At 56.3% G+C, this 22,316-nt stretch overlaps 2 protein-coding genes across 7 annotated transcripts in view; one reads left to right on the plus strand and one right to left on the minus strand.

Annotated features, from left to right (window-relative positions):
* Window positions 1–18,540, minus strand: LMF2 (lipase maturation factor 2). Of its 3 annotated transcripts, none has more exons than XM_050920192.1 (14): window positions 18,416–18,538; window positions 16,415–16,668; window positions 13,622–13,650; window positions 12,262–12,458; window positions 11,619–11,797; window positions 10,726–10,864; window positions 8,629–8,763; window positions 8,084–8,189; window positions 5,879–5,975; window positions 4,512–4,694; window positions 3,520–3,688; window positions 2,596–2,707; window positions 1,853–1,961; window positions 1–1,435 (listed from the first exon to the last, which is right to left on the minus strand). In XM_050920192.1, the coding sequence occupies exons 1-14, from the start codon at window positions 18,510–18,512 to the stop codon at window positions 1,082–1,084; spliced, it is 2,160 nt and encodes a 719-aa protein (XP_050776149.1). In that variant the 5' UTR covers window positions 18,513–18,538; the 3' UTR covers window positions 1–1,081. The 3 variants fall into 3 exon arrangements, 2 of the variants coding, with proteins under 2 accessions (XP_050776149.1, XP_050776151.1); XM_050920194.1 differs by lacking the exon at window positions 18,416–18,538 and adding an exon at window positions 17,157–17,288; XR_007768896.1 differs by lacking the exon at window positions 1–1,435 and having other exon boundaries at window positions 1,868–1,961; window positions 2,531–2,707; window positions 18,416–18,540.
* NCAPH2 (non-SMC condensin II complex subunit H2) overlaps window positions 17,347–22,316 on the plus strand; it is a 20,015-nt gene continuing 15,045 nt past the window's right edge. For 2 of the 4 annotated variants that reach the window (XM_050920215.1, XM_050920226.1), the window contains exons 1-3: window positions 17,347–17,698; window positions 21,148–21,267; window positions 21,789–21,890. In XM_050920215.1, the coding sequence (XP_050776172.1) occupies window positions 17,444–17,698; window positions 21,148–21,267; window positions 21,789–21,890 (477 nt within the window). In that variant the 5' untranslated portion in view covers window positions 17,347–17,443. Of the gene's footprint in view, window positions 17,699–18,606; window positions 18,715–20,047; window positions 20,213–21,147; window positions 21,268–21,788; window positions 21,891–22,316 lie in introns of those variants that run through there. The other 2 variants (XM_050920239.1, XM_050920249.1) reach the window with 2 other exon arrangements.

Raw genomic sequence — 22,316 nt, forward strand, 5'->3', positions numbered from 1 at the left:
TGGAATGTCAAAGGCTTTATTTAGAAAGTTACAGGAAATGTCTCCACTCTGTTAACAGCTGCCAGGAAGCACATTCCAGCCATGCCCTGTGCCCAAGGGAGAGGCTAGGGAGAGCAAGTCAGAGTGCCTGTGCCCCTGAACATGCTGTACATGGTCATGGGATCCCACAGCAGCCCCCACCGCCAGCAGGCTGGTACCAGAGGGGGCAGCACAAGGCAGCAGTGGAAGAGGAGAGGATGGCAAGCTTTCCACATAGGCAGGCAGAAGGCCCCATGAGCATGTCAGTGCTGGCCCTAGCTGGAGCCAGCAGCTCATCCAAGCTGGGCCATGGCTCCTTGCCTAAAGGCATCTCCAGGATGCGAGCCAGGATTCCCACCCTGCCCCTGTTACAGTGGCCCTAGGAGCTGGAGATCTGTCAGGTTGGGGCAATTCAGCCCCAAGAGCCACTGGCCACGGCAAAGATTGTGTGGCTCCTTGCCCTAGGTCTGCTGTAGGGAAACCGCTGTTCCCAGGAGCCCAAGCCCAGCACTCCTCACAGCAGTAAGGGCCAACTCGGTGGGCAAAATAAGGCCATTGTCCAGCAGCAATAACTGGATGTACGAGCCATGGCCCTCAGGGGCAGCGAACTCCCCAGTGGGGCCAGGAGCAGGCAGCGGGGAGGGAAGGGACTGATCACACCAGGGTCCTAAGAGAAGGGGATGACAGCTGTTGCTCCTCAGCCCGTTGCCCCACCCAGAGCAAGGTGGGGGAGGGGTAGGTCAGGGCCTGGCCTCTCCTTGGGCATATGGGGGGGTGTAAGCGACATTCCACCCTTGTCCTGAGCTGAGGCAGAGCAGCCCCCCAGAGAGCAGGCAGCTCAGATCCACGGGGCAATGGGGGGAGGAAGCCCAGGCCAACATGGAGCCAGAGGGGGTTGAGACTGATAACCAATGGGCCCCCACGGTGAGGCCTGTGGAGCCATCAGAGCGGAGCCAGGCAGGGCAAGAGCGGCAAGCCCAGAGACAGGAGTTCAGAGCAGAGGTGATATCAGTCATTGCCTGGAAGAAGGGTGGGGTGGGGGCTAGGGCTGGCACCTTCGGGGCTACTTCTTCTTCCTGGTGCTCCGGAGGCTATCGGAAGGGGCGTCCCCAGCCCCTCGGGCTCTGCCCTCGGCCTTCTCCTCTGCCTCCTTCTTCCTCACCTGTCCGTTCTTCTCGCTGCCTGCTTGGTCCCTGTCTCCCTCTGCCGCATCAGGCCGCTTGGAGCCTTTGTGCCGGCCGCTGGGGGCGCTGCCCAGCGTCCTGCTGCCCAGCACTCGCAGGAGGCAGATGGTGGCAGCAGTGAGGTAGAGCGTCCACACCACGGCAGGGCCTGTGTAGGGGCGGCTCAGCTCCCGGATAAGCTGCAGGGTTGTGGGCAGGAGGGCGTCTGTAGGGCGCTTCAGGGGTGCCTTGTCCTGCACCGAGAGGAAGAGATGTGAGTGCATCTGCACTCACAGAGCTGGGCTGCCAGAGCCCCCTCTGCCCCACCAAGCCTATGGATGGTCCCTGCCTGGGCACCTCCCACCACTGGGGCTCAATTCCTCCATCACCACTTCACAGAGGTGCACTGCTGAGCACCTAATCTTAGCACAGGGCCATGAAATACCCATCCCCAGAGCAAAGGGGCATGTGGGGCTCTGCTGCTCAGAGGCGATTCCAAGGCAGACGTACAAGGTGTGTGCGCACAGGGCAACACGTTGCAATCCAATCACATAGCAAGCAGCCCACCCTGCTCCAAGAACACTGCTTTAGGGCTCCCACTGGAAGTGCCCAGGATGTGGCCCAGGTGTGGTATGGCTCACAGCCCAGAGGTGGCGTTCTGACAATCCTACCTTCAGCCCGTACTGATTGAGCATGGCCTCCAGATTGGGGTCTCCCAGGAACACCGTGGGGTAGAACTCCTGCACACGCTGCCGCCGCCACCACTGGTGGGGGAAGCCCCTGCAGAGAAGGGAGGAGAGGCAGGAGTTGCTCAGATCAGCCATGCTGAGCAGAAGGCCCGGACCCAACCCCCACTCCTCGAGAGCTGCCCTGCCCGTACAGCAGGCCCTGCCCTGAAGGGTTATTGCATAAGGACCAGAATATTCCACCTGCAGAAGCCAGGCTTGGAGGCAGTGGCTTCCAACTGACTAGGCCCACTGCAGCCAAGAGTCTCCCCACCCCATACATAAGACAAGGGTCAGTATTTTCCCAGCTCTAGTTCTATTATTCACCATCCCAGGCCTCACACATCTTAAGAGTTTCTGACTGCAGTTGCACTGCGTAGACAGCTGTCACCCAGTTCCATCTCGGGCTGACAGCTCATTTAATCACTTCACCAGACAGGGCTCTAAATGTTTTCCTCCAGCATGCACAACTTCACATTTACCACTGAATTGCATTGGCTCTTGCCCATTCCCCTGGCTTGGCTGGGTCTCTGGAGTTCCTCACCAGTCCTGATGACTCTACAGAACAGCATCCTCCTTTTGCTTCCTCATTACCACCCCCTTTCCAGATCATTAGCACGTTACCCAGCAGGGAACGCTGGCCCTGGGGACAGTGGAGGCTGATGGCAAAGGACGCTGGCATCGCTCACCCATCCTTGGTGCTCTCTGTGAACCAGTACTTGTAGAGCTGGGCTCGGATGTAGGCAGGCGGCCGTGAGCTGAATGGGTATTTAGTTTCGTCAACCTGTACCAGATGGATCACTGCCAAGAACAGAGAAGTTAGCACAGGGCCCCAGCACCCCTTTACCCAGGCTGCTCCTCCTGCCCAGCTGCACTAACGCCAGGTATCAAGGCCATGCTGAGGGCCCCAGCCTGTGGAGTCTGGTGATCCCACCAAAGTCTCAGCTCTCACATTAGGGTTTCTAGCCCTCAGTGTTGCAGAGAGAAGCTTGAAGGCCACAACTCCAGAGCAGCCAATACAGCTGCATCTACCGGGCCTGGGCCAAGTGCTTGAGCAGGAGTGAACTCCCACGACGATGCATGGAGCAGCTAACTCCCCACCCCGTCACTGTGGGTACCCCAGCAGGAGGAAGAGCAGAGTATGCCTTACCACCACACCCCAGCGGCTGGCCTCACACGGGGTCAGGAGGCCCCTTGCTGCCCTCCAGGGAAGCATGGCTTCCCAGGTCTGGGCAGGCCTAGGGCCAGAACTGCCTTAGCACAGGCATGCTCAGATTGCACCGCACAGCACTGGGGAGGCGGGGCAGGAAAGCTGGCCAAGGGACTCGGAGTGCTGGCCAATTTCAGGCCAAGAGGCAAGCAGGAAGTGGTATGAAAGACAGCTCTGCTTACGTCAATCCTGACCCAGAGTCCCCCCCCCCACTCCCAGCCCCCGACTTCTCACACACACATCTCTGCCGGTGCCCCTCAACCCCAACCCACTGAAGTGACTAGCTCTGTCAACAGAGTAGAGTAACACCCTTTGCCCAGGGCACCATGTGAGTTTACTGGGGTGGGCAGGGTGGGGGCTCAGCTTGGGAGGCAGAATGCCTGGGCATGCATGGCCTCCTCACCTTCTTTCTTGCCCTGTAGCAGGCGATAGACAAAGCTGGTGAACCAAGGGCTATGGGTGTGATCCCCCAAGGCTGCAAACCACATCTGCCAGTCGAGGCGGGGCTGGTGCGGGGCCACCACAGGAGGCCCTGCGCTGATGTTCCCTGGCTTGTACATGAACTCAATCTCCTGCAGGGACACAGGAGAATGGGGTAAAAGGTGCCTCTGAACTGCTCTCACTCCACACACAGTGGGGCTTGAACATTCTGGACGAACATGGCTGGAATGAGGATGCCAACAGCAGTGCCCCAAAGCACTTCACAGCATCATTGCCCCATCCCTAAATGCAGCCACCTTTGGGGTGGGACACGGTGCTGTGTGCTGTTAAACAGCTGCTAACACAATAGTTCAGGACAGGAAGTGAAGGATGCCATGTCTAGCTGCATGGGGCCTTAGACCAGAAGGCCAAGCTGCAAATGGGGCCGACAGCCAGCTCTTGCTAGGAGGGATCACCGATGGCTGCATTGCATAAGCAGTCAGAGACTCAGTTTTACATCTCACTCAATACAGCATTCCTAGCAATGCACTGGATCAGCGCTTACTCAGTGCGCCACAGCACCCTGCTCTGCCTGTAGCAGGAGCACTTGTCTCGGGGCCCCAGGAAGCAGCCATACTGCCAGTCCTTCAGAATTTGTGGGGCCAGGACTGGGGGCACCAGCTGGTCCATCCCTCCCAGCAGCACCTCCAGAGCATGTCACTCCAGTCAAGCCCCAGGCTCTGAGATCCCAGGGGCAGTCACCTCCTCTCCAGGGAAACAAGGCCAGCTGGCTCTGCAAGGCATCAGTGGGGCTAACTAGTATTGATTTCACTGCTGATGTCCATCAGAGGCTGGGTCTCATGGGTTAACCTAGGCTTCCACCCACTCTTCCTGCACCTCCCAGACATATCCCCTCCCTGGGAAGAAGCTACAGAAGCTGCATGAGATCACCAGCAGGGTGTGGCAGCGAGTTACCGTCCATTTCTCCTTGTCGTAGCTTCCTTCCACCACCACCTCTGGCCGGCCCCCGACCCCCGTCATCCTGCGGAAGAGCCCGTATGAGTTCACCAGCTGGTAGCGGTCAACAGCACCAAACATCTGGTGGATGCTGGGCCACAGCTTCCCGTTCGACTCGTACTCTATGTAGGTGAAGGGCACCTGGGAGGCAGCAGAGAACAGGCTGGCTCAGTCATCCCACGCAATAGGCACTGGGGAGGGGTGACACAGCAGCAGGGATACAGCAGAGTGGAACAGTTTGTCTGCTGGCCCTGCCCAACTCAGACCAGGAAGCAGCCCTGGCTGGTGTCTGCAGCAGTCAACAGCCAATACTGTTCATCCAAGACATGAGGAGAGTGCCAGCTAATGTCCAGAAGATGGACCTTGACCTCAGGGCATCACTAAATTGCTGCTGCAGTTACCCAGCCAGAGTATCTGACTCCATTACCCATGGTGCGGGTTCTGTGGGCTGGCCAGATGGCATTTCCCCAGACCCAAGCCAACCTTCCAGCACCAGTGGCCCTTAGAAGCCAGCCTCATCAGCAGGGAGTGCCACCAGGATGCAGCCTTGGCAGCATTCACAGCTTTGCTCCCCAGCACCGGTCGTTCTGCCCTGCTAATGCACTCCCCCCCACCCCCCAGGAGCTGGCACTGCCCTCTACTGCACTTCAGGGGGTGGGCCTGGGTCCAGTAGTCAGCACCTGAGACTGCAACGAAGCTAGAGCTGCAAGAGCTAGGTAGTATGATCCTATCACCCGGGGCTTTAACCACCCTTCTGTCCCTCCTGCACCCCGCAGGCCCACTGACCCAGAAGGCTCTAATGCATTGAGGCAGAGCCTCGATCTGCATTGTAGCAGATGCTCAGTCTCCATCTGCCTTCTCTTTTCCTGAAGTGCCCACAGCAACCTGAACCCTGCCTGCCCTCTACGAGCCTGGGTTCCCTAGAGCAGGGGTTCTCAAACTGGGGGTTAGGACCCCTCACGGGGCCATGAGGTTACTACATGGGGGGGGTCCACAAGCTGTCAGCTTCCACCCTAAACCCTGCTTTGCCACCAGCATTTATAATGGTGTTAAATATAGAACAAAAAAAGTGTTTTAATGCAGAAGTGGGGTCGCAATCAGAGGTTTGCTGTGTGAAAGGGGTCACCAGTACCAAAAAAAAAAAAAAAAAAAAAAAATCTGAGAACCCCTGCCCTAGAGGGTGGCTGCAGGAACCAGGCACCAGACCATGCAGTAACCCTGCCTGGCCTGTATTAGGTATGGAAGGGGAGTAACTAGCCAACCCTCAATCCCCAGACCACACAAGACATGATAGGCCGCTTCCCCACACCATCCCGCCCACTCACCAGGCTGACGGCAAACATCCCTGCTGCTGCGACAGCAAACACAGCCCACTGGAGAGTAGCCCAGAGCTTCCAGGGAAAGCCCCGGACACATGCACACCTGTGGGGGAGGCAGGAGACTGACAGGTCAGACAGGGCCAAAGTCCCCTATTAGCAGAGCTGGGGGAGGGGTGGCAGACTTTGCCCCATTTTGAGTGGGCCAGGCTGCCAGACACTACTGTATGAAGGGTTTGCCAGCAGCAGCCTGTAGCTCTGCACCAGACTAGAGACTTTGCAGCAAACACAACTGGAGTTTAACTTCAGTCTCATCCCCAAAGCCCTTAACCCACAGGAATGGGGTTTTTCACACGAGTTGCTGGCCCAGCAAGGGGTACAGGTTAAAATTCCAGTTAGTGCATCTCATCAGCTGCCAGCACAGCCATTCTGTAGCACGCTGAGGCTAGCTCTCCTTGAGTGCAGGCAGCCAATCAGTGCCTCTCCCCTGCCCCCCCAGCGTGCCCAAGGGGGCAGACAGGCTCCCCCACAATATCCTGCAAAAGAACTCGGAGCAGTGCAGCTTACTGCAGCACTAGGAACCCTGGGAAGTACCCCAAAGATCTGCACTCATGTGCTGTGCCGTGCCATGCCAGTGCAGACAGCAGCGAACACTCAGCAATGTGGCTGCTCTCACTCGAGCCAGGCTAACTGGAGAGGGGTGAGGAGACCTTAGACAACTCCAGCTAACTCTGCAGGGAAGACTGACTCTATGGGGCCTCATCAGCCCACGAGCCAGCCTGACAAGACTCTCCCAGGGCAGTCAGTGGCTACAGCACTAAACTCTTGATCTGAATACAGTGATGCTGCAGACCACGCTAACAACCAGGAGCTGTGGGGATCCTGGGATCCCCCAGGCAGACAGCAAGCCCCATAGATCTGAGGGGTGCCAATTCCCTCAGACCTCCTGTACTTTAGCTCCAAGTCATGTGCCATCAGAGCTGTGCATGGATTGGCTGCATCGTTCTACCCCTCCATACCCCATGGCTGCACCTCCAGGGCAGGTCCCACCAGCTTCAGGAGGGGATAATCAGCAGAGAACTGATGCTTGCCACAAAACCCCTTGTGACATTATTGATATAATCTGGGACCATGTAGAACATAGTGGCACCAAATCTTATGCAAAGGGGGTCATATAAGGTGTCTAAGACCAGGTTAGGGGTGGCTGGTTAAAATTATGGTGTCTATATGTATGTACCACTTTGTATGTATGTATGTATCACTTTGTCTATATTTTAAATTTTAAACTCGCTTCTGGGAAACATCCCAGAGAAGTTGATGTTAGCTCTGACTAGCCTGCTTGATGGCCCATTAAGTACCATCAGCTACACAATTACCCCATGGAGAGAAGGCAGATATGCCTTGTAACTCAAAGTGTGCAGGGACTTGCCCATGTGACTCCAGACTTCATTTTGCTGTAACTTTCCACAGTAAGGACAAAGAGGTTGCTGCTACACCTGGAAAAGACTATAAAAAGGCTAATGCCTCACCTCCATCTGGTCTTCACTCCAGCTACCTACCTCTGGAGGGACTGTGCTACAAACTGAAGCTCTGCACAAAGGACTGATGACCCATCCCAGTGGGGGATGTCATCCAGAGACTTGATTTAAACCTGCAGTTTTCTCCATCACTGCTACAAGCCTGAACTAAGAACTTTGCCATTACTGTATGTAATTGATTTCATTTAACCAATTCTAGTTCTCATATATACCTTTTTGCCTTTATGAATAAACCTTTAGATTCAAAAGGATTGGCAACAGCGTGATTTGAGGGTAAGATCTGATGTGTATATTGACCTGGGTCTGGGGCTTGGTTCTTTAGGATCGAGAGAACCTTTTATTGGGGGTTGGTTTTCATAACCATTCATCCCCAGGACTGGTGGGGCTGGTGGTGATATTGGGAGATTGGAGTGTCTAAGGAAATTGCTTGTGTGACTTCTGGTTAACCAGTGGGGTAAAACCGAAGTCCAAACCAGCCAGCCAAAGAGGTTTGCCTTAGAGGTGGAAAAACCTCAGCCTTGGGCTGTAACTGCCCTGTTTAAGCGATTTGTCCTCAACTGGCACTCAGTTGGGTCCCACCAGAACTGCACTGTCACACTCCTCCAGTTCAGAGGCACAGCAAGCAGCAGAGCCTGCCCCAGCCAGTGACCCAGCTGTCCTGGGAATAGTGGCTCACCTGTACATGGCAGAGAGGATTTCCCAGGTCAGGGAGAGGAGGCCCAACCCCACTAAAGGGAGAGTCACCGTCTTCAGCCACTGGATGAAGTCATGGTAAGTGAAAGCTAGAGGAGTAAAACCACAGGAGTCAGACAGTGCCTGTTCAGGGAAGGGGGGGACCCACACATCACCCCCTTCCTCCAGGAAGGAGTGCAGGTCATGTGACACAGGCACCAAGGGACATCACTGTTGGCAACAAGGTGGCTCGTACTCTGAGTCACTCAGAGTCAACAGGCTCACCAGGACATGGACCAACCTCTGCCATTGGGCAGAGTAAGAGGGTCGGGCAGCCAAGCTGCACCTGACCTGAGCGGGGCCTTGCTAGGATGCTGCATGGATGGTAGGGGTCAGGAGCTGCTCAAAGTTGTGTCCTGCTAGTGTCACTCTCCTGGCTGAGCTGCAGGGCCCAGAGGGGGATCACAGAAGAGATGGGATACCAGCCAGAGGGCACATCATGCGCTGTGCATGCTGTCCCACCCGCAGTGAGGGGAAGAAGCACCACACCTGTTTTGGATTCAATGAGCTGCTTCTCCCAGTTGAAATGCAGGCCGAAGTCCTGGATGCTCCAGTAGATGAATAACCCATAGACAGTCAGCTCCAGCAGCGTGGAGAGGACAGACAGCAGCCTTGGAGGCCAGGCTGCAGGGTAGAGGAGGAAACAAGTGATGATACAAGGACTGAGTGGAACTGATGCACAGTGCTGTCTGCCAGAGTCTGATGAGAGCCTGAAACAGCTCCAAGGGAAGCATAATTGTGCCATGGGGGCCTGCTTAACTATTAACTCTGAAACCCAACAATGGCAGTTTGAGTGGCACTATTAGTGCTCCTCATCCTTTAAACAGCCACCTCCACAGATCCAGCAGCTACCCCAGACATAGCAAGGAACCAGTTACTTACAGCCAGGCACTCAGGTACCACAGAACATGCCCCAAGGAGGAGTAAGTCTGGGATGCACAACACACTTAAAACCACCTTCACCAAGCAAAGACTGCCCAGAGAAGTATATTGTATCATGGAACAAGCTACCCTAATGACCTGAGAGAACTTGCTTCAACCCAGAAAAAAACCCACTGACCACACACCTCTAGTTGTCACCTACCACTCCACACGGGAACTAAATCATTACTACCCTGACTCAATTGGGACCCCATCCTATAAGAAACCTTTCCCAACCGCCCTCTTTTAGCCTTCAAGCACGCACCCATCATCAGAAGAATCAAGTCCCCCGCAGCCAAGAATACACCAACTCAAAGCAGCACCAGACCCTGCCAGAACAGCTGCAAAACCTGCAGCGATATAGCCACTGCTACGATGATCGAGACCCTGTGCAGGCCTATCACAACACATGGTGTACCGCATCCAGTGTGTCAAACGCCACAACTGCTATCACTATGCTCTTTAATGAGCTCATAAAGAAAAATGATAAGACAAAAACATCCTATCACCTGAAGTGAACATTTTTCACAAAGTGATCATTCCATACTTGGGCTCTCAGTCCTTGTCCCAAAAGGAAGCCTGTACAGCACCTTCTGAAGATGAGACTGGGAGTTTAAATTCAGAACTTTACTGGACACTAAATCATGAACTCAATAGACACAGAGGGGTAGCCGTGTTAGTCTGGATCTGTAAAAGCAGCAAAGAATCCTGTGGCACCTTATAGACTAACAGACATTTAAGGTGCCACAGGATTCTTTGCTGCTTCAATAGACACACTAATTTTAAGTCTCATTACAACAATCTGTGACCTACTAACTTTTGTCCTAGGACTGAAGAGGTGTTAACGGCCTGCTGCACTCTCATCTCTTACAATGTGTGTTAACGCCTTATGCTAACATTTAGCAGAGACACTGGGCATGGCTTCATTTTGGGTACGGCTACATATAAACCACTGCTGCAGCTGAGCTGCTGTAGTAGCTTTAGTGTAGACACCACCTACGCCAACAGGAGGGCTTCTCCTGTCAGCGTAGGTAATTCACCTCCTGGAGAGACAGCAGCTAGCTGAATGGAAGAATTCTTCTGTTGACCAAGTGCTGTCTACCTTGGAGGTTAGGTCAGCATTGCTGTTTCTCCAGGTAGGACTTTTCTACAGAGATGTAGCTATGCCAATTGAAGTTCCCGCTGTGGACCAGGCCTGAGTACCTTTCCAGACCTGAGCAGCTCGGGGTGCTCAAAAGCTTATCTTGTATTGAACCAGCTTCTGTTGTTGACAGAGCCATTACTTCACTCACCATCCTTTTAGCAGATGCACACAGCCAATGTGCTTCTCCCACAATTCCTGCCCACCCCACAGCACCACTGATTGTTTCAATGCAGCTGTGTTTATTAGACCTACCACCCCCTGAAAGTTAATTATGGGACAGTTTAAAATAGCCCAGGTGAGTCTGCTGCAGCATCTGCTGTCTGCACCAGGGCTCAGGGCAAGCTCCTTGCACAGCACATGGGACTGATCACTGAGAATTCTGCCAAGGGCTCCCTGTCTGACACTTCTGGATCAGCCTCAGGACCCGCCCACCCCCAGAGCAGGACCCACCTCACCCTGTGCAGCAGCTTGAGCCCAGGTGAGCCAAGACCACAGCAGGGCTCTAACCCATACAGACTCACCGCTGGCAGGTTTCCTCTTGCCACGCCCCAGCCACAGCCCCACATGCTCGTCATCCAGCAGCGAGAAGCACAGGACAATAGTGAGCAGGTTGAAGAAGTTGTAGTTGCCTGTGATGATGATCAGCAGCTGGAGCAGGACCTACAGGGGAGGGCAGGAAGTCAGAGCCATGGCTAGGGTCCCATCACAGCATGAAGCACCGGCCTGGCATCCCCAGCACCTCCCTTCCTGAGACCGGGGACTAAGTGCCAAGAGAAACACCTCCCTTCCCATGCACCCTGCCTGAGAGACCTCCACTCTCAACAGTCCCCCACAGAGGGGTCCTGCTCCGTGCAGGGGAGCAGCCCCACACTGGAACGGCCTGTGACTCAGCCTAGGAGGCAACTTGTAGACTCCAGAGGGTTAACAGAGATCCACACAGCAGAATGACCATCCCTCTGGCTGGCATCAGCAGCCAAAGGACCAGGATAATGGCACAAGAGGCAGGTGTTCAGGAGACAGACGATGGGGACCCTCCCCCCCCGTCTGGCCTTGCAAGGGGAGGGAACTCATCTTGCTTGTAAGCTGCTCCCTTCACTCGGAGGCTCTGCTGCCCTTTGCCTCCAGTGAGCAAGGCAGGAACACCCCCTTCTGGGCCCAGAACTTGACGGGTCACTGGCCTTTGACCATTGTGAGTCTGCAATGCATGATGGGAACAGGCTGCAGGGATGCCCATTCCCATTGTATCCCCCTTGGTCTCCTGTCCCCTAAGTCTTATACCCAAGAGCGAGATCTGAACTCATGGCTCCCACTGGACAACACGTGGGACAAGCACCAGGCCCCTGAATGCTCTTTCCAGCTCCTGTTCCCTGGGGTACATCAGGAGCCTTCCAGCCCTGGCTGGCTGTGGACATACCTGACAGTAGAAGGCGAAGAGGCGGAGGCGGCGGATGGGGGAGAAGAACAGCAGGGGCACAGCAATCTCAATGATATATGTGGCCACCACGCTGAACTTCTGGAACCACACAGGGAGCTGGTGGGCGAACCAGGCAGCTGGCGTAGGGATGCACTGGGTCTCGTAGTGATAGGTCAGGGCTGGGGGGAAGAAGAGAGCAGGGTGAGGGTCATGAGGGGATGCATTAGACACAGGCCGGGAATGAGGAGCCAGTGCAGGGTAATAACTGGGTGTGGCTCAGAACGGGGAAGGCCAGGACCACGTGGAGATAGGTCACTCAGGGATATGCAGAGATGCTGGAGCAAGCTGTGCACAATATTAAGTGCTGCCCTGCACAAATCACTTGGGTTGCACAGCAGTTCATTTGCCATGAGGTCTGTGACAGGAAACCCTGCCAGTGTCTGGAAAAGGCAGCATGGTCTAGTGGACTGAGCACAGGGCTGGGAGCCAGGAACCCTTCTCTCATCCAGGCTCTATGGCCCTCCCAACCTGCAGAAAAGGGTCAGAGACACTGACCTGCCCCCAGGGGTGCTGGGGAGGACTACTTCCAAGGGCTGACTGCAGCGACGCGATCCCCGCACTGTGGCCATGCCAGGCCCCTCACCTGTGAGCCCCCACCATGTCGGGCAGCGGCTTGTCAGCTTCACCACTCCCGAGGCAAACATGAGGCGGAAGAGCAGCCAGCGCATCAGCCAGAAGGTGATGCTGTCATGTGGCCGCCAGGCTGTGGAGCGCCACTTCAGCAGGTGCAGGGGGGCCACCAGCACGGCCAGGAAGCCCGTCTCCAGCAGAAGGCTGTCCCTGCAGGGAGCACATCACACAAGGCATCAGAGAGGCCACAGGCTCCCTGTTTGGTGGAGCCAACCTGCCCTCGACTGCCCTGGCCCCATGGGTGCTGCATACAGAGGCCCTCTCCACCCGCCTCTTGGCCTGGCAGTTTCCATGACCTTTCAGACCTGGCCTCTTGGTCAGGCTGCTTCACTTGGCTGCAAATTGTTTCTAGCCACTTGCATGAAGATAACATGCATGGCTGCACAAGAGCGCTGACCACCCAGACTGCTCTTACAGAGTGCCCATGTCCAGGGGTCGGCAAGGCACTAGCTAGGGCTGCACTGCGACCAAGCTCCCAGAGGCAGCAATGCAGGACATGATACAGCTGAGCTGCAGCCTCTGCCCACACACAGCCAGGGGGTCACCAGTGGCTAACTGTCACTGCCACGAGGTACCAATCCCACTCGCCGATCACTTGTGTACAACCCCCTAGGCAATCCAGAGGTTAGGCCCTCCTGGAGGATGTAGCAGTGGCCATCGCTAGGGTAGACTCTCCAGGCTTAGCTGGTGATCTTCACCAAGATGATGGACTCAGGTATCACTGAAGAGTCAGTGTCTTTCCCCTGCCTTTAGCATGATACTGGCGCAGTTTTTGAAAATAGGACAAACTGTGGCCCACTCCAGACAATGCCTGTTTAAATGGCCCCAGCCAACATTCACAGGGAAATAGGAGTCCCTCACACCCAGACATACAGCAGCCACCCTGAAAGAGAATGGCCACCTCTCCATGCCCCAGGAGCACATGCCAGGTGGTAACAGTCAGAACCAGTTCCTGGCACACCTGACCAAGTATGATACATGTTGGATAGTTCCCAGGAATGCCCAGAACAAGACGCCCCCTGACTACACTGAGTCAGGATAGCAGTGTCCAGGCAGCACGGAGCAGGGACCTGTGCTTCAGCGTCACTTCCCTGGACTGATTCAGCACAGCACAAGACCTGCCACTCTGAACCCCTATGGAGCTATGGTGCAGCCATACAAGAGGTCATGTGAACACCTGCAGGATACAGCTGGGGCTTCCACAGCCCACCCACCCAAGGCCCATCCTGCCAAGGAATCAAAGCTGTGCTTGGACAGGACTGAATGACCCAACAGGAGTGGCCACGTGTAGATCTGGGGAGACGGTCACTTACCACTGGAAGTATAGGAACACCTGCCCCACCTGTGGAGAGAGGGGGCACAAAGGTGTCAAAAAGTGACCCAGGGTGCATTACGGAGTGACAGGCACAAATAGGTTCTGATCACAGGATAGCCCCATTCCAGTCTTCTCCATCCCACCCAGACTGGAAGGGAGAAGAGTGCAAAGGCTCATGGGAAGACAATGTCTTTTCCTGGGCACATTTCAGGTAGCAGTGCCAGCTCCCTTGTGGTAACAGGCCCCGATCCCACCCCTGGGAACTGAGACTAGGCACTGTCACACAGCCAAGAGCTGTGGGGTCATGGTAAGGCCACAGCACAATGCCTGGACGTGGGGGAGCAAAGACAGACAGGGTGGGGAGGTAGGACAGATGTACATCAACAAAGCTAGGTGATGCTGGGAGCTACTGAACCAGTCTCCTCAGGAGAGTCTGCTTCAGGTCTGGCTTGTTCCAGTGGGATGGGCTGCCTGGGTCAAGCCTGGCACCCAGATTATCCAAGGGAGACTCAAAGGACAAGGGGTCTGTGGGTTGGGATTGAGGGGTAGCAGCAGAACTGGGGGAGCCCAGGGCTGGGAAAGCAGGGGGCTGCGAGTCAGGATTGATAGGCATTTGCAGGTGAATTTTGCTCCATATCAGCCTGCACTATGGCTGCCTCTAGCCCTGGTGCTATTAGCCGCTCACGCCCACTCATGCTTTAAGCGTGCTCAGAGATAGGGCAGGAAGCTCAATATGACACCGTAACAGGCTGACGCCAGAGGCCAGCTCCTCACTCGCCCACAGCTATGGACATGCCAACACTATACTAGAGAAGCAGGGATTTGATTATTGCCAGATTCTGAGTCAGTGCTGTTCCAGAGGGGAGGAGCCCTGGAGGCTCCAATAAGAGGAATGATGTTTCTCTCCAATGTCACCTTAAAAGGGAAGAGGCAGCAAGTGGAACATCCCCAAAGCCAAGAAGGGAGAGCTGAGGATTGTGCTACACTCCAGAGAACAGCTGGCTTGGCTCTGGGGCCTGCATGAGAAGGAGGCAAGACTCCCAGCAGAGGCAGAGTAAGGTCCTCCTAAGCCAGGGGACAGAGATCACTGCCCTGGGGACAGAGAGGGCCTCTGAGATGGCACCTAGCAGACCCTAAATTCCATCAGTTTGGAAGGCAGAGAGCACCTCCCCTAGACTCTGTTTCGAGGGAGCATCCACTGGCCCAATGGAGACGACAGCCCATTTACCTTTGCTTTTCCTGGCTACACAAAGCTGCAGCCAGGGTACTTCACTCTCTGCACAGCTGGGGGCAGCACTGATGGCCACAGTACAAGCTCCCCACTCTGCCCCCTTTCCACACCTACCACCACAACTGGCAGAGCTGCTACGAGCTGTGGGTGGTTTGGCAGAGACACCTGATGGTATTAGAGTACTTAGGTTAGACTGAGCCGAACTGGAGTGCAGCTCCTTGGAGAGACAGAACCACCCATCAGGCTCTCAGCGGGGAGCTGGCTGGCAGGCACGCACAGGGCCAGAGCCCTATGTGAGAGCAAGTGTAACAGCAACACACTGTTAGTGCTGCAGCAGGCTGTCAGCACTCACTGCTTGATGTACACAGGGATACCAGACAGGTGTATGGATTTGGGGAGAGCACCTGGGATGCAGTGATCCCAGATGGCTGGTCTGTTTAATGTCCCAAACTGATCCAGCCAGCTCCACTCTCCTGCACCCAACCCTACAGGAATCACTTCTGATTGAGATCTGCCAGGAAATGACTCCTGTCAGAGTTCAGAGCCAGCAATTAAACACAACACACTAGTATTAATGCAGTGTAAGGCCAAAATATTAAACACTCAATAGCCAGTATATTCTTGAAAGCTTAGGTAGCACTGACAGGGTTAACTCAGCCACGCTGCCTACACAAGGGAATACAGGGTATACAACACAACAAGTGCCACCTTTTGCATTTAATTCCCCTGGTGTGAGAAGGAAGAGAAACCATGCTTACAAACTGCCAGGATACCTGACTCTCACCGCAAGTTCCTCAATAAGGAGCTATTGGGCCCAGGCAGCCTGCAAGCGTCACCAGCAGATTAAGATCCCTTAAGTGTGCCAAAAATGTCAGGCACAACTATGCTTGTGTGCAACATCCTGACCTTATTGGTGCTGTGCTTAGCGAAGTGATTCTCTGCAAACCTGGCTTGCTTTGGGGAGCTAAGAGATTTTGAGGTTTTGTTTTTAAAAGCCAAGTATAGTATGATGTTTCTAGCCCAAGTCATTTGAGTAAAATTCCTGCTCTGAGCATGTGAGAATGTGACATGCTCTCTTCCCAAGAGGCCACTCCAAAGCCCAATCAGTAGTCACAGAGCAAATATGAAGCATTTCAACCTCAGAAGGAACTGGGGGGACACTGTGGAGTCACCAGGAATAGGGGCAGGGATGGAGACTTGAATTCAACCTGACATGGCAAGACCAACACCTGCTATGGAGAGAAAAAAAAAAAATCACTCACCCCATCCCCCTGGGCAGAGGCAAGGGAACAGGACTGACAGGAGGAGAGCTGGGCTGCTTTAAAGAGCGATAAGCTAAATAAGAAGAGCAGGGAAGGTGGGGAAGAGGATCAAGTGAGCAAACCCTGCCTCAAGCAGGGACTCTGATAACCCCCTGCTCTGTGAGAGGTGGGTGCAGAGCAGCAAGGAGGGCACTCCCACCATGCACCTGTCACAGATGAGAAGTCTGCCCTGCTCGCACACTTCAAGGGACTGCCTCTACCCTGCAATGATGCACTGCTCCATATAGTGCCCACATACCTGGTAGAGCGAGAGGTAGAGCACCCAGAGCAGCAGGAAGACGAGGCTGTCCCGCAGGGGCTCAAGCACCAGGGCGCCAAAGGAGGTCACTATGCCCAGCAGGCACAGCAGCTCCATGCCCTGTTCAGTGTCCAGCCCCAGGCGTGGGCCAAGCCACAGCAGCGTCGGGGAGTCCCGCAGCTGCTCCCAGAAGCCCTTCCCAGAGAGACGCAGCATCTTGCGGGCTGGCAGAATGCCATCTTTCCCATAGAGCCCTGTGGGGGGAGAGACAGGAAAGGAAGTCGCAACACCCCGCAACCTCTCCCCCCAGGTAACTATCCCTCCACTAGAAACATGCAGCCCTCCCTTCCCAAGGGACACCCAGCCTTTCTGGTGAGCAAGTCTACCCTGGGAGGACCCACCGAGTACACCCCCACAGGAGCCAGGGTCAGAGGAATATCGCTTGGTCCAGAAGACCAGCAGCAACATTCAACACTCCATTGCTGGCACTGAGCCTGGGAGAGGGAATGAACATACCATGGGAAACATCCATCTGGAGCTCCCGGGGTGAACAGCTGCCTAATGATCCTGGCCACAGCCTGCAGGGCTGCCAGAGGAAGCCTGCCGACGTGGAATGGCTACAAGGACTACGGTCACCAAGCAAACTAGGTGTCTGCCCAGCCAACTGGGGGAGCAGAGTGATGCACAGTCCATCCAAGTGGGCCCAGCAGCATGCAGAGGTATAGCAGCTGGGACCACTTACACCTGTTGTAAGGGTCCAAGCACACTGTACTCAGCATGGCCTGGACCCAAATGTGCTCAAGGCCTTGAACAGACTTGAAGCCTTTTAGTCTTTGCAGAGCAAGGGCTCTCTCTCCTTCCCCAGCCTGCAGGGGACTCCTTTGCAGGACAGGGCTGTTTCAAGGGCAGGGGCCTAAACTATGCCACAGCCATCTTCTTTCACTCTCTAGAGAAGCTCTGGACTCACGGGGGGAAGAGGGGAAATTATCCTCCCCCTGTAGATTTTAAGGGCCACTAAGCCCCCCCGCTATGCTCCAGCACAGCCTCGAGTTAGGAAGATTAAAAGTCCTGCTTGGAGCGGCTGAGCGCTTGGCCGCTTGCCCAGCGACTGGCAGGAAACAGAAAAACAGGAGGAAACAGAGGAAAGACTCTCAAATAAAGTGGTTAAGCAGAGGCTGGAGGTACTGGGCAAAGGGAGGGACCAGCAGGGCAGAGCAGCAGCTACTTCCTCCGTCCCCAGGAAGAAGGCAGCAGCTGGCAGGCCTCAAAGAACCGCTTCCCAAGGTAGCAGCACAGAACTCTGCACCTGGGGTCAAGCAGGGCCTGTAGTCCCAGGCACAGCTCCCAGGGAGAGACGCAGCAGCAGCAATGGTGGGATAAGGAGCAGGGCAGCACTGGGGGGGCAGGGGCACCGCACGGGGAGGAGAAGGGCGATGGGGAGCAGGGCAGGGGCACCGCACGGGGAGGAGAAGGGCGATGGGGAGCAGGGCAGCCCTGGGGGGGCAGGGGCACCGCTCGCGGAGGAGAAGGGCGATGGGGAGCAGGGCAGCCCTGGGGGGGCCCTAGCCTGGGACTCAGGGTCACTGCCCCGCTCAGCCCGGCCCCCCGCGGGCTGTGCCCGGGGAGACGCGCGGCCCTGCTGCGGGCTCAGCACTGCAGACCCGTGTCTGAGGGGCGCTAGCACAGCGGGCCGAGGGCCCATGCACACCCGGAGAGAACCCCTCCCCCCGCACACCGCCCGCCTCGCTCCGGGGAGCCGGGCCAGGACTCAGCCCCACGGGAGGCAGGTTCCGGGCCCTGCGGGGCCTCCGGGGCCCAGCCCCCGCCTCGCTCCGGGGCCGAGGAGCCGCTGCCTTGTTCCCACCCCCCGCCCGGGGGCGGCAGCGTCCGGCCCACCCGCTGCGGGCACCTCCCCGCGCCCGCGGAGCAGCCGGGGGGCACCAGCCCGCCCCGCCGCCGAGGGGTCTCTCCGCTCGGCCCCTGTCCCGGCCCGCCCCGTACCCGGGACCTGCAGGTACAGCGAGGCGAAGGCGGCGGCGTACACGGCGGCCAGGCCGCCCAGGAGCAGCTGCCGGGCCAGGCGCGGCGGGTCCCCCATGGCGCGCGGCGGTGGCGGGAACGGGACTCAGCCTCGAGCGCCCCCAAGTACCCGCCCAGCGCCCGGGCAGACACGCCCCCTCCGCGGCGTCACCGCGCCCGCCTCACGCGCGGGCTACGTCACCGCTCTGAGCGGGAAAAACAAAATGGCGGCCGGGCGCGGGGGCTGAGGCGGAGCGGAGCTGTTCCCCCTGTGCTGCGGGGTGAGTGTGGTACGGTCCTGATCCCCGGGTGCGACCCCCCCGCCCAGCCCCGTGGTGTGGTACGGTCCGGACACCCCAATGCCTCACCCCCCCCCACGTATGGTACTGCCCGGGAACCGGGGCGGGGCGGGGCGGGCTCGGCAGGTTCCGTCACGTGACCGAATCCGGGCCGGTCCTGCAGGGTCGGTAACCCTGGGGGGGTCAGTGGGGATCGGGGCAGAGCTGAGATGGGGGCACAGAGCTGGGGGGGGCTGGGGTGTGGGGATCGGGGCAGAGCTGAGATGGGGGCACAGAGCTGGGGGGGATCTGGGGTGTGGGGATCGGGGCAGAGCTGAGATGGGGGCACAGAGCTGGGGGGGCTGTGGGAATGTGCAGAGGCAGAACTAGGGGGTGCTGTGGGGATGAGGGGCAGGGCTGTGAGGGCTGGGGATTGGGGCAGAGCTGAGATGGGGGCACAGAGCTGGGGGGGCTGGGGTGTGGGGATCGGGGCAGAGCTGAGATGGGGGCACAGAGCTGGGGGGGCTGGGGTGTGGGGATCGGGGCAGAGCTGAGATGGGGGCACAGAGCTGGGGGGGCTGGGGTGTGGGGATCGGGGCAGAGCTGAGATGGGGGCACAGAGCTGGGGGGGGCTGGGGTGTGGGGATCGGGGCAGAGCTGGGATGGGGGCACAGAGCTGGGGGGGGCTGGGGTGTGGGGATTGGGGCAGAGCTGAGATGGGGGCACAGAGCTGAGGGGGATCTGGGGTGTGGGGATCGGGGCAGAGCTGAGATGGGGGCACAGAGCTGGGGGGGGCTGTGGGAATGTGCAGAGGCAGAACTAGGGGGTGCTGTGGGGATGAGGGGCAGGGCTGTGAGGGCTGGGGATTGGGGCAGAGCTGAGATGGGTGCTGTGGGGGTGTTTTGGAGACAGGGGGCCAGAGTGTGTGTGGGGGGTGATGCTGTGGGGAAGACCCTAGTCTGGTATCAGGGTCTTCCCCAGATACACAAACCATCCTGAGTCTCATGTATCCCTGGGAAGACCCTGGTTCCTTTATCCTTGTCCCCTTTTGCACCTGCGTATCACGGTTGGACTGCATCCTGGGGCAGTGGTTCTCAACCGTTCACACTGCTGTACCCCTTTCAGGAGTCTGGTCTGCTTTGCATACCCCACGCTTTACTTCACTTCAAAACTTACAAAATCAGACTCAAAATACAGACTCCTGGTTGAGAACCACTCATCTAGGGTCTGACCCCTCCCTGAGCCCTTATCGCTCCAACTTGTCACATTCCTTGTGCCCCCCCCCCCGCCACTTCCATCTTCGCTCCTGGGTCTGACCGTTCCATCCCTCTTACAGCCAGATGGATACTGCAGTCCTGTATGAGGCATCAAGGCCCACTATCTGACACCAGCTAAAAAACAGGGAGGCGAGGCAAGGCGAGGCACTATCCACAGCCCGGGAGAGCAGGATGGGGAGCAGGAGAGGCACATGGGATGGGCTGGCTTTGAGGAGAACATTCAGGTGTGCAGTGAATGGCAGCTTTTTCTTCCTGTAACGTAAGAAGTTCCTATATGATGCCCAAATTCTGAGTAGTCGGGCCATGAGTGAGCCTGCACCTGTGTAAAAACAACAAGGAGTCCTTGTAGCACCTTAGAGACTAACACATTTATTTGGGCATAAGGTTTTGTGGCTATAACCCACTTCCTCAGATGCATGGAGTCAAAAATACAGCAGGCAGGTATACATGCACAGCACATGAAAAGATGGGAGTTGCTTTACCAAGTGGGGGGTCAGTGCTAACGAGGCCAGTTCAGTCAGGGTGGATGTGGCCCATTCCCTACAGTTGACAAGAAGGTGTGAGTATTAACAGAGGGAAAATTACTTTTTGTACCAGACTGGGTCCTCAAACCCAGGAGTCGGGTCACGGGTGCTTAATTGTTTGCAGAATTGGAGCTCAGGTTTGCAGATTAACCAGCCCAGCAAGGCCAGAATTCCGACCAGGTGCTGCTAATGTATAAATAATATGAACAGTAATTTATGCTACATGCTTCACTTTATTTCACTGCGATTTCTAGTCAGTTGCATGGTCGGGTTTGTTTGTTTATAGACATTTGTGTAGGTCTAAAATATAAATATTTTTATTTGTAGGTTCTCAGACATTAGCTTACTGTTACCTTGTGTTGTGACAACACAGGGGAATGTTTATGTCAAAACAAAGCCCTGTTTTTTGTTTGAATTACAACATTTTGATTGGCGTCAGGTTTTACAAAAGCTGACATTTTGTAAAAACAAAATTGGAGCCAGCTTTGAGCTGACTGCATCCCATTAAATGACTACAGGCCACAAATGACAGCGCTGTCAGAAAACAGACAGACCTGTGTCCCCCTTCTGTCCCCTGCTGACTGTGGGCTTGTCTGCCCGGCTCCTGGATGAAATGTAACTTCTTGCACTTCTAGGGATCTGTTACGATGGAGGAGGTGGAGTCTCGCTTCCTGCACCTTCTGCAGCCCATCCGGGATCTCACAAAGAACTGGGAGGTGGATGTGGCAGCCCAGCTGGGAGAGTATCTGGAGGAGGTGAGGCAATCTTTCCACCCACGAAGACCAGGGTAGCGGGGAGGAATGTCGGTATCCAAGTGCCACAGTGTGTCCATGCAGCTGGAATTCCTAACATGCGGCGCTCGTTTCGATCTCTAATGTTCCTGTCCCTCAGGCCAGCCCTGCCATGTTGTCACTGGCCTTAAACTCTAAATATCAAGTTCTGGACCTCAGAGCTTTTCCTTTTGCTCCCTGCCCGCCCTGTGAAGTGCTCCTGGATCCAGAGGAGCCTTAGAAATGATGCTCTGCACAGCACAGACCTGTTCCTTGGAGACCCATTGCCGCCTATGGAAGAGCTCTAGTCCAGAGATTACAAGAGAATGCGATGGGAAAAGTCTTGCATTCTCCGTTCACCCCTCTCATCTCGCCCCCCAGGTGCCACTGCAGGTTTGCTGTGGGGCCAGGGCTTTGTCCCCTCCAAAGTCTCTCTTCCTGCTGTGTTGTCTCTCCAACCCAGTCTGTACAATCAGCTTGTGTCTTCCCATGTGCGTGTTCTGCAGCTGGACCAGATCTGCATTTCCTTCGACGGCGGCAAAACCACCATGAACTTCATAGAGGCGGCGCTGCTGATCCAGGGTTCTGCCTGCATCTACAGCAGGAAGGTGGGGACGCTGAGGGGAACTGCTGTGCTCACTCCTGCTGCCCCGCAAGGCCGGGAGGAGAGCTTCTGTGCGGTTTGCCAGCTAGGGGCTTAGGGGAGTTTTGCTGACTCTGAAAGGGTTAGGCCAGCTGCACAGGGGCTGATGTATTGAATGTAGCCCTGAAATGGTAGACATCACCCAGCCCCCACTGTGGCTGCTCTCGTCTCTGTATACAGCCGTGCAGCCTGCAGACGCTACAAGTCTCGCCACACAGTACTTAGTTCCTCAGGCAAAACGCTCCCCTGCGCTGGAGTTCAGGCTGAAAGTGCCAAGACCTGGTGAGAACACTGAAGTGATCAAGGGGCCTCTTCAGGGACCCTGTTTACCCTAGGCCCTATCAGAGGCAGCCTCCCTGAGATCCTCGCATCCCAGCCTCTAACCTTCTGG

The sequence above is a fragment of the Gopherus flavomarginatus genome, chromosome 1 (assembly GCF_025201925.1).
Source record: "Gopherus flavomarginatus isolate rGopFla2 chromosome 1, rGopFla2.mat.asm, whole genome shotgun sequence".
In the NCBI taxonomy this organism is placed as follows: domain Eukaryota; kingdom Metazoa; phylum Chordata; order Testudines; family Testudinidae; genus Gopherus; species Gopherus flavomarginatus.

Excerpts from the sequence above, each read along its gene's own strand:
- LMF2 (XM_050920192.1), bottom strand. The coding sequence starts at position 18,512 with ATGGGGGACCCGCCGCGCCTGGCCCGGCAGCTGCTCCTGGGCGGCCTG. Across the intron at positions 3,689-4,511 it reads ACGACAAGGAGAAATGGACG|GAGATTGAGTTCATGTACAA; the intron begins GTAACTCGCTGC and ends GTGTCCCTGCAG. Across the intron at positions 1,962-2,595 it reads ACAGAGAGCACCAAGGATGG|GGGCTTCCCCCACCAGTGGT; the intron begins GTGAGCGATGCC and ends CCTTCTCTGCAG.